This window comes from Centruroides sculpturatus, unplaced genomic scaffold, assembly GCF_000671375.1.
Source record: "Centruroides sculpturatus isolate CEXI.00-Female unplaced genomic scaffold, Cexi_2.0 scaffold250, whole genome shotgun sequence".
Lineage (NCBI taxonomy): Eukaryota > Metazoa > Arthropoda > Arachnida > Scorpiones > Buthidae > Centruroides > Centruroides sculpturatus.
Window position 1 is genome coordinate 767,084 of NW_019384557.1, and position 14,703 is coordinate 781,786.

Consider the following 14,703-nt stretch of genomic DNA (forward strand, 5'->3'; position numbering starts at 1 on the left):
ATTTACATCCAATATTTCAATAACCATAGTAATTGTTATATAACACCTACCGCTGAAGAGAATTGCCGAAAATCAAACGAACTATTTTCAATTTGATCAATTTTCTGAAACGTTTACAATCGTTCTATAATCGAACCAATACGCAATAACAAATTCGAANTGCAAGGAAGACAGAGAACATGTCAAAGGCAAATCATGCTTGGTAGACCAACCACTTCAATTGATAAACATGTCACTCGAATAGTCCAGGTTGATAAGTTAATAATTATAGGCTTTGACATTATATTTATGTATACGAGCAACATTTAACTAACATTTTTATTGTGTTTTATGTACATTTTACAGTTGTTTGCTACAGAGATTTGGTGCTCAATGATGGTCATTTAACAATTAGAGACATTACTGAATATGTCCCAGTATCATTTGGATCTTGTCAAGCAATTTTAAAATATTATTTGGGTTTGCAGCATGTTGCTTTTCAAGTTGTCCCAAAAATGTTGAATTTTTTCCAAAAAAAACAATGTTTTCAACTGGTCAAGGAAATGCTTTCTCAAGGCAAATCATTCCTTAAAATGCATCATTATAGGTGATGAAACATGGATCTATGCTTCTGACACCAAAACAGCTCAACAATTGAATAAATGGTGCTTGAAAGATAAAGCAAGAATGAAAAGACCACATTAAAGTCATTCAAAACTCAAAGTTATATGTAAATTTATATATATCAAGGTTACATGTTGAATGTTTCTTTCGATTGTCATGGTGTTGTGCATCATGAATGCCTTCCAACTGGCCAAACTGTCAATAAATATTATTATTTCAGCATTTTTGCATTATTTGCTTGAAGCAATTTATAGAAAATAACCTGATTCATGGCAACAAAAATCATGGATTTTGCACTACAGTAATGCATATGCTCACAATCTCTTGTTGGTCCACAAGCTCATATTCACCTGATATGGTATCATGTAACTTTTTCCTGTTTCCTCAACTAAAATTTCAATTTCACAGTCACCATTTTCAGTTGATTGATGCCATAAAACAAAATTTGCTGCAAGTTCTCAAGAGGTTTCTCAAAAACTATTTTAAAGCATGTTTTGAGGATTGAAAAAATGTTGGCGTAAGTACATTGTAGTAGGAAGAGATTACTTTAAAGGAGACAAAATAAATTTTGATAAATAAATTCAAATCTTACATTATAATGAACTATTCCCAATACTTTTGATCACAGTATATCCTTAGATACGTTACAAGATTTAAAACTGAATACACTATTATTTCTGAACTACAATTTAAATATTTTTAATATAATAATGCATAATTAAAAATTCAAACTATTAAACTTAAAATGCTATACAGCAAACTGTTTAACATTATTATAATAATATTTATTAAGTGCAATAATATAAATAATTTTTTCCAAATAACTAAAGCAAACATTTTGATGCTTCTTTTATATTCAAACTTTCTGATCTAGAAATATATGGTTCCAAATCAGAAAGAAAATTTATTTCAGTGAAAATTTTTATTACAAACTGATACTGTACAAAGGCTAAATTCCTTTTATATGATTCTAAGTTCAATAAAAATAATAGAACACTTATAACAGATGAAATAAATCTCTTAAATGATCAAATAATTTAAAATCACAAAATTGTAGAAAACAATGATTATAAATTTTCTTACAAATTATATATTTATACACAATTTAACTGCCCTAAGCAAAATTCAAGAAATTTTATTCATTGAACATTATTTAGGCCATTTTTTCACTTTTTATTTATTTTTTTTTTTTCATTCAAAACTTAATATAAAATATTTGCTACATATTAAATAGAAAATTTTAATTGTGATGAAAAATAACAGGATTGTAAATATTAAGATATTTTATATGAATTTTCACATTTATTATGAAACAATAAATTACAATAGGCATTTACAGTAGTTATTAAATCTTGAGAGTTTCTATACTTAATTATCTCTTCACCTTTACACATGTAATGATTTTAAAAAAGTCATTTTTTTTTAAATCACTACAAATTTATTATTTAAAATATATTGACATAAATATGCTATTTCATAAAGAGTTTGATATTAATAAGTTAATAAGTTATTTTACTTATTAATTAATTAATAAGTAAAAGTATCATGGCATTCTAACTAATCATATACATTGAGATAAGAATTTATTTAAATGTTAAATAATTATTATTCATTCACAGCATAACAGAAGATTTTAAATTAGTTAAAAATCAGTTAAATATATTCAATAAAAAAAAACTATAAATATATCACATAATACAGATCATCAGATAACAGATATAATTTAAACATTTTAAATGTAAAGAAAATATTCAATTATTCAAATTAAAAATTTAAGTAAAAAACTTAATTTAACATATTTTGAAAATTATGTGATTATTAATTTAATTAATCTTGACATTATCTGCTAAATGAAATAAAATTTAAATTTTATCCTTAACATCAAATATTTAGACAAATAATTAAAAGATATTTTACAAAAAAACTAAAGAAACACTTAGCATTCAATTTCATTTAAAAATAACAGAAACAAATGAAATAATTTTATACACACAATTTTTAATTAGAAATATTTTCAGAGAAATAATTTATCCACATTAAATTCAGATATTTAAATTACACAAACAATATATTAAATTATTAGGAGGGAGAGAAAAAGAGAGAGAGAGAGAGAGAATGAATAAAATATTTAGAAATAAATTGTTATAAAATCTGTAACATGGAGATAAAGCAAAATGATCATTTCAAATCAACTTTAATATTTTTTAATGCAGTCTTAAGTATTTATATTTCTACAACATATAGTTTTTAGAATAATGAAATTTGAACTGACTTTAAATGAAATAAAAATATTTGATATCAAGCACTGTTGGCCTATGTAATATAATTAAAATTTAAAAAATGAATTTAAAGTTCCATCAATCTCATAACACTTTAGAATAACTACATTAAAAAATAAAGATAATTTTCAATAATGATACTGCTACTTTTTAGTATATTTAGAAATATTTTATATTTAATGATCTTATAAATTATGATAATGAAAGTTTTAATTCTTAAGTTATATTTGCTAGTAAGTCTCAAAAAACTAATGAGGGCATTAAAACTGATGAATTAAGTAACACATCATAATCATCTTATTAATTACTATTAACATACTAAGTGATATCACTATTTTTACATGAAAACTAGAAAAATTCCTATTCTTAACCTGAATATATTAGCTAAGTTAAAATGCTCTTTATGTATGTGTATGTATATATTGAAAAATTACATTAAAATACAAATACAAAAATAATTCCATTATTTTTTAAATCAATAATTTTCACTTTATAAGCCAATAATGTTAATCTCATGCAAGTTTTTATAATTTAATCATGTCTGATTAATTCAAACTTGATTCATTTGAATTATTGGATAAAATTAAACATGCTATTATTCCTCTTAAAATTCATATTGAAACTAGTGTTAAAAAATGCAGTTAATTTAAATTTTTAAACATAAATTTGAATAATTCAATGCTAGTATATCACATTCAAAAATAAAACTTAAAAAAAAAAAAAAAGCATATGATCTATTTATAAAATAAAATGTATGTAAGTTTGGGGATTCTTTAAAATGCATATATGTAAATCCTTCCTTGAGATGTACAAAAAATCATAATATATTTGACATTTGAGTATAGATTGATAAATAATTCTTCTATGTCTAAACATGAAATAAGCATAAATTATGTTTAGCTAAAAATTACAGATTTAAAGAAGAAAAGAAAATGGGAAGAGAAAAATCAAAGATATTCAATATTTATGTAATATGCTTCTTGTCTAGTCTTGTGTTCCAACACTATGTACCAGGCTGTCATGTTTGCTCTTATACCTGTTAAGCAATAATCACCATCCATATTTTTTCTAATGTCACAACTCCTGCATTTCTCATAGTCCATTTNGCACTCAAATCCAAACATATAATACCTAATATAGAAAGGCTTATTTCTGTTATGAAAAAAAGTTACAAAGAATTCTACAGATGGAAAGCAGTGTTTAAAAGCAGAAACTTGAGACGTGATCAACAAGATGCAGTTTTCTGGAAAGATCTCTACAGAAGCAAGAGATGACTGGATGACAACGACATCACAGTTTTAAAGACCAATAAGAATAGAACTTTAGTATTATTGAAGATGACTACAGGACTGCTGTACAGGAGGCTGTTGAACCAGTACATTATCGACATGGAATGTGAACTAATCAATGATGGATATATAGATAGCTTACAAGCATGGGTCATCAAATTCACACATTCCCCCCTTGCCAGAAAATTAAATTTAAATAAGATGGTGGTATGCTCTCCTGATACCTGTATGTAGATTGCTTTGCCAAAATACATAAACTAGGTAACTCATTAAGACCAAAGTCGATAAAGTCAGATCACCCACCAGGCATTTAGAAAACAAGGTACACCATCTACTAGCATCGCATTTAAAAAATTATAAATTTACAATACCAAACACGCAAGAGCTTCTAGTAGAATTACACAACATTGAATTGACCAATAATGAACACATCACTGTTTTAGATTTTGTATCATTAAATCCATGTATTAAATTAGAGCCTTGCTTCTGTGCCTTATAGGATTGATTATTCCAGGTAGTTAAAAACCATGTACACCACCAACAGATTTTAGAATTAGCACACATGCTATGCTACACTTCATGTTTTCAGTATGATAACAAAATTTACTTACAGAAATGGGGAGTGTCTATGGGCAGCCTCCTATCGGGACCCACATGAATTGGTGATATGCAACTTAGAACAGAATATACTACCATCATTCCTCCCAGAGATAATCACATATAAGATATATATAGATGATATCTTGATCATTTGGAGAGCTGAACCCAATATCAACAACTTTATACAATGCATGAATAATAACCACCCAGGGTACAGGTCTTTCTATACTATGGTATTTGTTAACATGAGGGGAGAAAGATGAATACAATGAACAGGACAGGTTGAACAAGACAATAATCACCATCCATATTTTTTCTAATGTCACAACTCCTGCATTTCTCATAGTCCATTTGTAACACAAGAGTTGAAAAGGGATATAATTATCCGAAATGCATACTCAAATAAATAAAAAGTCTTTCTAAAGTTTGTTTTCCGTTTCATTGATGGTGTAATAAGTCTAGTGGAAAAGAAAAGCCATCTTAGCGCTCGTATATTTGTTATATTCAATATTGTTAAACACTAAAAACACTAAAAAACAGGTAGGGTAAAAACAAATCTGATAAACTTTGAATTAAGATATTCAAAAAACTTCAACTATATAAAAAACTTATATGTCTGAGATAACCAATATTGTTGGCCATTTTTCTTTATGTATATATGTATCTATCTATATATATATATCAAAAATGACATCATAAGCAGTTATTACTACTTGTCAGCACATTACAGTTTGGAAGCAGTTTGTTTGAGCTAAACATTGGTGCTATAATCTATTCTTTAATTTCAGTTATAACCAAAAGTAGTGTTTTAGAACTACAATATATATAATAATAAAAAAAAAAGAGGTATAAAGAATTGATCATTGCTCTTTCCAAAAATATGAACAAAGTAAAGAGACAGAAGATAAATAATTATGCTGAAGGTAGTATTTTCCTATTATTTAGATGACTTTCAGTCATTTTAGAAAATTTAATCTTTCCATGTTTTTATCAACAATCACTTCTGACTTTAGTTTTTCATCATATCTCATTTATACATACAAGCATCCATTTTTCTTTGCAGATGTAGCAGATGTAAAAGCCAATTTATGTTTGCCACAGCAACTCTATCAAGCAAATGTTTAGAAACAATTTGCTACATGATACTGTTTTGTTTAGAAATGCTTTGCTGTGTACCAATCCAGCAGAACTTCATAAAGAAACAGCCTTTACATATTTGCCATTGAACAGTATAATTTATAAAATCAAAATGTCTATCTTANCATTTAGATTGTCTTTATTTTTTATTCTGAATAAGCTAATTGATATTCTATAAAAACAACTCTAAAGTTACTGTATTTTAATATAGGAAATTAGACACTTGTATAATCGCTTAAAGAATAATACAACTGAAATCTCATACATCGATGCAAGAACTCGAACATTTATTCTATGAATTAATAAACATAAATCTTCAATTATGCGTGACAAGATAGATATTGTGTTCGGGAATAAAACACAAGTTTACATTTTTATGGGTAAATATTAAAATTCCGGTCTATTTAGTATGAACAGTAGAATAACACAAATAAAAATTTCTAAAAATGCATAAGAAACTCTCGCGCCGGTTTAAGGCATCCGGCTTTGAGCCTTGTGAATTTTCATAAATAATTTTCAGACTTCTTTTTATTTCTTAACTCTTCTAATTGAATATATTGCAATTAAATCAAACTTATTGAAGCTAGTAATTTAGCCTACTTAAAAAGACAATCTAACAAATAAATCCAGTCTTTGAAACAATGTAGTATATATATAACTTAGAATATTTGCTATTTTATCGTTAATGTAACTGAGAGTCTCAAAAAATAATCATTATATTATGCTATTTACCATGTTAAAGTGATTATTATTATAAGTATTCGTATACAGATTCAAACTCTAATGAATTCCAAACTAAATATATTAAAATGTTATAATTTTATTTTGTTCGATCGAAAACAAATTAATAAATTATTGTTTATTTTTTATGTTTAACTTTTATGAGTTATTGCTTGTTTTATGTTTAATATTTTATAAGTTATTGCTTTCGATTATTTTGAATTCTATTTAATTATTAATAATAGATAAATTATGACAAAATCTTTATTGTAACTTTAGTGTGTTGTGCAACTGAGATTTATGCATCAAAGGAATCAAAGAAGCCATGCAACTCCTTTTAGCCCGTATAATACCGAATGGATAAATAAAACCATTTAAAAAATGTCATTAAAAGTTTTAGTTGGAATCATTACTGAAATTCTCTTTCTAAGAGTATCCTTAGTACAGTATTATGTAAATGGATGAAAAAGAACAAATAAAAATTAAAGTACTGTATATACTAAAATTATCATATCAAAGAATGAGATCCAGCGTCAATTTATTTGAAACATTCATTTATTGTAACGTTTGTAATTGATATAAGTTTTGAATAAAACGTCAGTTGTTACAAAAGTTTTGTCGATTTTTGAACTGCCACTCTGAGACCCCATATCATTGCTAAAAATAAGATTATTTAATCGAAATAACCTCCATTACAGGTAATATATTTTTGCCAGAGCCATAAGGTATAAGTGTACTTATACCATGTTGAAAAAAATTTGGAGTTCTGACTCAATGAAGATGGTTGAGCTGCTTGAGGACGGTTCCTGCTTCTACTCGGTTGCAAAATGTTTTCACTTGTAGGAAACTGTTGAGGTTCTTGAATAGATGGTGATCTGTGAGGGAAAGGTGTGGTGAATAGGGTGAACTTCATATTCTGGTGAGGGCAGTGGCGTAGCGTGGGTGTCAGCCGCCCGGGGCGGAGGAAAATTTCGCCGTCCCCTTATTTAGATATCTCAATTTAAAAGACTAAAATTCAGTTTCGTCACAGAATAAGTAATGAAAAATTCCGTGCTAGTGTTGCCACCTTTTTAAAATCACTGACCCGGACGGCAGGTGAGGTTTGTTCCAACAGAAGTTCCTGACGCATGCGTATGTCATTTCATTTTGCAGTGCGAAGAATAATGTGCAGAGTGCGAAGAATAATGTGCAGTGCATGTCGGTTCTAAATCAGTTACAGTTAGCGACTAGGAAGACTTGGGTAGGATTAACGTATGACATAGGTATATTGGATATTGGAGATGTATGTGAATACGGTTGAATCGCACAAGCAAAATAAAAAAAAAAAGAAAGGTCGACAGGTGCGCACGGTCGCCGGGTAAAATTATTAGTTCATCCGGACGGTGAGTCGATTCCCGGACTGTCCGGATGGTGACACTATTCCCCGTGCTTATTTCAATCGGTCCGAATCGTAGGTGCGACGGTAATATGAAATAATCTGATTCAAATTTTTACAAGATATTATTATTATTTATTGTGAAATTTTGCCGCCCGGGGGCGGGCCGCCCCTGCCGCCCCACTACACTACGCTACTGGGTGAGGGAGACCATCATACTCTAATTGGTTCAATTTTTGGAGGATGACTTGTGACACACGAGGAAGAGCATTATCTTCTTGAGACCTTTTCGATTCACTAATGCCTACTGTATTTAGGATAACTTCTGGTGAACAACGTCTAATTCACGATAGTACTTTTCTGCTGTAATGGTTTTGCCAGTTTTAAAGAAATTATAGTAAATAACACCAGCTGCAGACCACCAGACAGTCACTATGATCTTCTTTGGGTGGACACTGGGCTTTCGCATGTTTTAGTGCTTCTTCTCTGTCACACCACTGTGCTGATCGCTTGCGGTTGTCATATCGAATCATTTTTCGTTATGTTGTAATTCGGCTGAGAAATGTATCGTTCTTGCTGCGTTTGATCAGAAATGGGGAGATCTCAGTTGAATACTTTGTTGATTTTCATTAAGTTCATGGAGTAACCACTTATTAAGCTTTTTCACCTTTCCCATTGCGACTAGATGTCGAGAAACAGTTGCAATGCTTATATTAAGCTCTTTCGCGATTTCTCGTGTTTTTCTTGGATTGACTACAACTGAAGCTTTCAGTCGGTCATCATCGCAATTGGGTGGACGTCCATTTCGGTCTTTATCATCAAGGTTCATATCACCAGATCGAAACTTTTCAAACTTAAGTTGTACTGTGCGTTCATTAACAGTTTTGTCACCCCATGCTTTATTAATGTAACAAGTTGCCTTACTTGCTTTATGGCTAAATTTGAACTCGAGGAGAAGGATTGCATGAAAAACTTTCTTATTCATGATTCACTCTAAACCTCGAAAAGAAAGATATGTTACATTTTTTAAAAGATAAATTTTGCGTAATACGTACAGAAGCTTACACTACAAAACAAGATATAAGTTGTCTACGTGCGCCACCACAGCCATGTTAAAAATTAACTTAAAAGCAACGCATATAAAATATTGGACAGACCTTTTGTAACAATCTGATATATGAACATTTCAATTAGATTTATTTATACTTTCGAAATATCAAATTAAATTTATAACGAGCAATTATTTATTGTGAAATCGTCACAATGCCAGGCTACAATTTTTAATCATATTTTTTAATTTCATCTAAAACATATGCTCTCCGCCTCAAATTAGTAGTGGCTTGCTCCTGTACATCATACTTTACCTTTAACAATAGAACCGTGCCTGTTATCTATCTAATACCTTTTAGGAAAAAATTTTTGAATTAAAATAATCTGATTTCCAGTTTGCATCGGAAGTTGCTATATAGTTAATCGGGATCTCCTGCCAACATGGTTTTCATATCTGGTCTTGTCTTTATCTAACTCTGTTCTCCAAATTAAGGAAAGACAGACAACCTGATGGATGACAGAGGAAATTTATAGGTCTACAATTTTTCAAATTGCATCACAACAACATTCTAATTCGAAAAACCTTTTTAACGCTAAAACTAATACTTTGTCAACTGCTTTTAGTTGTGAGAACTTTTTTCATTTTTAGTTTAGCAGAGATGACGAACATTTAGAAAATACTGTATGTTTATGTTGACTTGATAGTTCTGTCTTTTCTGACAGAAAAACTATTAAGTCAAAGTGAACATTTTATCAATGCTAATTTAATTTACATTTTTTAAGTTGTTTTACTCTTTTTTCTCTGTGAATATTATAAGGGGGTCTGTTTTAATCAAGCCTAACATGGGTTTTATTAAATTCACATAGTGTCGGCTGGGTCGGGTTAAGGGACGGTGATCGATGTATTTGGACAGACCACCCCGAAATCATCCTGGTGTTTTCAATCCCTCCAGATTTGGTCCCGGATCTCCAGAGCAGTAGGATGCCACCTTAATTGCTCGCCATCCTGGCTTTTTTTCCAAAATAGTTCCAAAAAACTGGCTAAGTTATGTCAGTTGCATTACTTCTATTTTTGCCTATTACTTAAACTTAATTCGCAATAGTCAATATGGGTAAATGATAGAGAATACTATTCAACTGGAATTATCTATCAACATTCAGGACGATCAATAACAGATTTGAACGCTAATCCTTTAGAGCAATAAATTATAAAATTCAAATCGGTCGAATACTGTATATGGAATAGCGACAATTCGGATGAAATCAAAATCACTTTTTCTCATTAGTATAATTCGAAACAGACTGTAACAAATTAAATATATATTTGATAGCCGGCTGGCCGAAGCAATTAAATCTATGGCTCTGGAGAATCAGAGATCGAATTCGGGAGAAATTTGAAGAGTTTTTCATGGTCAGTCTGTCCTGAACATGTTGAGTTCTTTCACGACCAAATTGTTTGGCAAGGACCACAATGGGAACCTGGTAGAATCAGCGGCGCCCGCAAACTATAAAAATAGGCACCATACATTATACAAGAAGATCCAAACTGTGATGTAACGATTACCCAGAAGGCGGCACTAGTTGCAATTAGCCAGTTTTGGTTAACATACAACGAAGTTTCATAGTACAATTGACAAATATCGTTGATTAGTTTCTTTTATATTTTCAGAATAGGCTAAAAGTCACAAATTTTTCGTTGCTTGTTAATAATGGAATTTGGGGCCACTTTGGGAATTAGGAAAAAGGCAACCCAGACAAAAAGAAGGCAGCTACTTCAAGTGTGCCAAGTACGGGTGCCATGGGCAGAACCCACAACGGATTTGAAAAGAGATCTTAGTTCTTGTAGGACTGGAAGACAAAAATAATAAAGAATTAAAATAAAATTTTTATTATGCAGTATTGTCAGTTTTTAATATGTTATATGATTAAATCAAGCATTTGTTTAAGCATCGAGTTATTCATTTTTGCTTTCTTAATATATAATCTTTTTATGTACGGTACCTATTAAAACTCTTTCCACAGTATCAACACTAATAAGATTTTTATTCCTGCTCATCACAAATTCTAGTATAGTGATTTGGCCAGATACATTGGACATAACTCTTCGCTACCTGGCTACACCACAATGGAGTAACCGAATAGCGATGAATTGTGTCGTTTATAGAGGCCATATAATTCACATGATCCGAATCGGATTAGAATGGGAATCTCTAACGGATGTATTCACCACCTTGTATTAAATCTAGAGCAAGATTTAAATCGTGGGTTTAGTTTAACTGAAAATCGGTATTCAACACGCATTAATTCTAGATTCAACTCTGAATTCTTCTACAGAGAATCTGAAACTTTAACTGTTGAAGAATAATTTTATGCAAGAAATATTCACAACTTAAAATATGTTGTAGTCATTTAGAATCAACACTGTAATAATAATAAATCTTTTTAAAACAAAATTATAATTATTTATCGTAATTTTGCCTTTATTCTTACAAAAAAGAATCCCCCGAAAAAAATTACGAAATTATTTATAAATTATTAAAAGCAAAGTTTTCTCAATTTAAAATAAATAATTATTTATATCTAAGTGTCAAATTAAAAAGTATATACTCAATGCAAGCATTTTCAATAAAAATTAATTTCAATAAAAAATTAATTATTATCGATATTCACTNTTATATACTAAATAACTAAAGTACTTACCTGATATATAACTGTCTAAGAGCCAAAGATGCATTTACACATCCTTTAGGTAGTTTGAGATTGTCAAAGATTACATCCCATTTTTGACTATCATTTACCTAAGGAAACACCAAGAATAATCAAACATATCATCTTGTAAGTAGACTGTAATGTATTTGATACTACCGAGTAAACTAATCAATAAAATTTAAAGGGAAAGAAAAATCCTCAATTATTTCATCCAAACAGAAAATGTAAAAAATTATTTATTTTCAATTATTCATTTATCCTCAATTTACTTTTCAAAACATTCCAAAACAGAACTTAAGAACTGATTTATTTTTAATGAGAATATAAATTATTGGAAAAAAGATCAAATTTTCAAAAATTTCAATTCTAAGAACTAATGGTTTATAACAATAAAAATAAGAAATACTTCATTTCAAATTATCTCTATCAGCACAAATCAGATAATAAAAAACAAAAATAATTTGATCAATAAAAATTAAAAGTAATATATGAATATACTGTGTAAATACAGTATAATTAAATCCTTATAAGAACGTCAAGAAAATCTTTATCCAATTTTTCAATTTATTTAAAAAAAAAAAAAAATACAAAGTAACATCAACTATTCATATAAAACTCATGTCATTTAAAATTTATAGATTTGAAATAACCAATAATAAAATTGCTAAATTGCACTAAAATATCCTAATTTGTAAGTAAGAAAGGTGAATAAAAAGTTTGAAATTTTTAATTAGAAAGAATAAAGTCAAAGACATGCAATAAAGCAATAGCAGATATGAGAGAGAGTAAAGTTGGGAAAAAAAGCTAAAGTTTACAAAGACTAAAGAATGCAGTATAAGTGAAAAATGTGAGGAAAAAATCTTACTAACAGATGTTAGAAATCAAATTGAAAACTGTTGAAGAAAGTTAAGAAATCAATCAGGAAGCTAAAACCAATAGAAGATAGTTACAACAAGTGTTTAATAACCAGTATATGAGTTTCTTAACCTTTCATCAGTCAAATGTATGAATACAGTAAGAGATGCAGATGAAAAGATAAAGGAGCAGATAATGTGAGTGTCACAGATTAAATAAAACATGATGATTTTGACAGCTAGGAATGAAATGAGGGTCCCGAAACGAGTTTATTATGGGGGTTTAAAAGTGAGAATGGCATGGATTTTTACCTTTTGCCACCCGCCTTGGGCGGTGACTTGGTTGTAGAGCGAAAACAAGTCGATCTCCCGACCATTTATACGTGGAACGTGTCGAAATTGCGTCCTAGGAAGATATTAAGAAGCAATGAGTTTGTGAATGAGTAGAAAACGACAACAAAAGCGAGCCAAAAGAGATTGAGGCAAAGCATATATTACCCCCTATTGTGATGAAACTGTTTCAGTTCGTTGACGAATGCGTTGTAGTCCCGCCTGTAGGTGTCCGGTTCCTTATGGAGCCTCTCCATTCTCACTCAGATGATCAAAGTCGGGCCAACACTTCGCTTAATCCACACATCGATAGGAAGGATTCGGATGAGATCGGCTAAGCCTCGTCCAAACACCACTTAGCAACGACAGCGCGCGCTCCGTTGCCAACAGGACTGCACTCCGAAAAAAAAGCGGAAAACCTAAACGGACTTATCAAACTGAACGTGCATCGCTTTCGCGCACCATAAATAGATTCCTTAAATATCGATGCAGTTTAGACATACGACTTCATCGTCCGTTGATAAAAAAACTCAGCAATTGTCCCTCAGAGGGATCCATCAATTGCTCCATTGTCTTAGCTACCGACTCGGTTCAAGATGGCGGTTTCGAGAGTTGGCTGTAGTTCGGCTAAACGCTTTCCGTCGTCTCATACACGCTTATTTTTCGAATTCGAATATTTAAAAATACTTTACACTTAATGTTTGTTTGAGAAACTATCCGGAGATCGAGCTTTGTTATAATTACGTCATAACGAGTGCGAGACCTATTTCGTCTTAACTTGTTTACGCCGACGGAAGTGTCGGGACTTTTTTCGCTGGTTTTGGTCGATTCGTTGGGTTTCGATGACGAACTAATGCTCGTGGACGCGAGACAACGTGTTCCGCGTGCAAGGACTTAAGTTTCGCGGGGGATTTTTAATTCGGGTGCGACGTGACGTCATCGGTCATTCTGAACTTCGCCGCCGGTGCAGCTGAGTCTCGCTCTTTACATCATCATCTAAAATGCCATTTTTATAATTTTTTCATTTTTATCATAAATTCTTCTGCTATAACTACTCTATCAAAGGATGCACGTAGCCCCTCATCTTATTGGCAATGTATTAGATTTCTACTCCACCACATCAACAGTTATCTCCTATCATCCAACTGCTTAACAATAAATTTTTATAATAAATATTCTTTCTATTTTATTTACTTGTTCTTTTCTGAGAAATCCCAAGAACTGCTAAAACCCTGACAAATATAATATTTCTGCAAATTTTATTCTTACATGTTAATAGAATTCAATAAATAAATAAATAGCCGACATTGTTGTCAATTTTAATTAACTTGTAATGTCATTAATCGCCATTTTGATGAAGTAAATAGGTAACATTTTCTGAGGGGAATTAATCTACAAACATAAAAAAAAATTGTTGTAAAAACGTTTATTTGATTATACTCGTATTAAATTGCAGACTTACAACTTCTTTGTAAAATATTTTAAATTTTGATGAGTCAGCCGGTGAATCAGTACCTGGTTCGCAATAATATAGAATATTTTCTTATGTTAACATTAATTAAGAAAACCAAATCTTCAAAATCTCTTTGAAAATTACTACAAATGAAATTGCATTTAATTTTTAAATCTATTCTTTAAAAAAATATTTTAAAATGAACTCTAATATTTTAATTTATTTTTAAAGCTTTATTTATGTAGTCAAAATANTGCCGACTGGAATTCTTTCGGATGATTGACTTTTGGAAAATCGACGCTCT

The 14,703-nt window shown here is 30.2% G+C and overlaps 1 protein-coding gene across 1 annotated transcript in view; it reads right to left on the minus strand.

Annotated features, from left to right (window-relative positions):
• LOC111623897 (AT-rich interactive domain-containing protein 2-like) overlaps nt 1–13,802 on the minus strand; it is a 243,928-nt gene extending 230,126 nt beyond the window's left edge. The window contains exons 1-3 of the mRNA XM_023366627.1: nt 13,115–13,802; nt 12,929–13,022; nt 11,754–11,851 (exon numbers count right to left, since the gene is read on the minus strand). Coding sequence (XP_023222395.1) covers nt 11,754–11,851; nt 12,929–13,022; nt 13,115–13,203 — 281 coding nt within the window. The 5' untranslated portion in view covers nt 13,204–13,802. The remainder of the gene's footprint in view (nt 1–11,753; nt 11,852–12,928; nt 13,023–13,114) is intronic.
• Between the last annotated feature and the right edge of the window lie 901 nt (nt 13,803–14,703).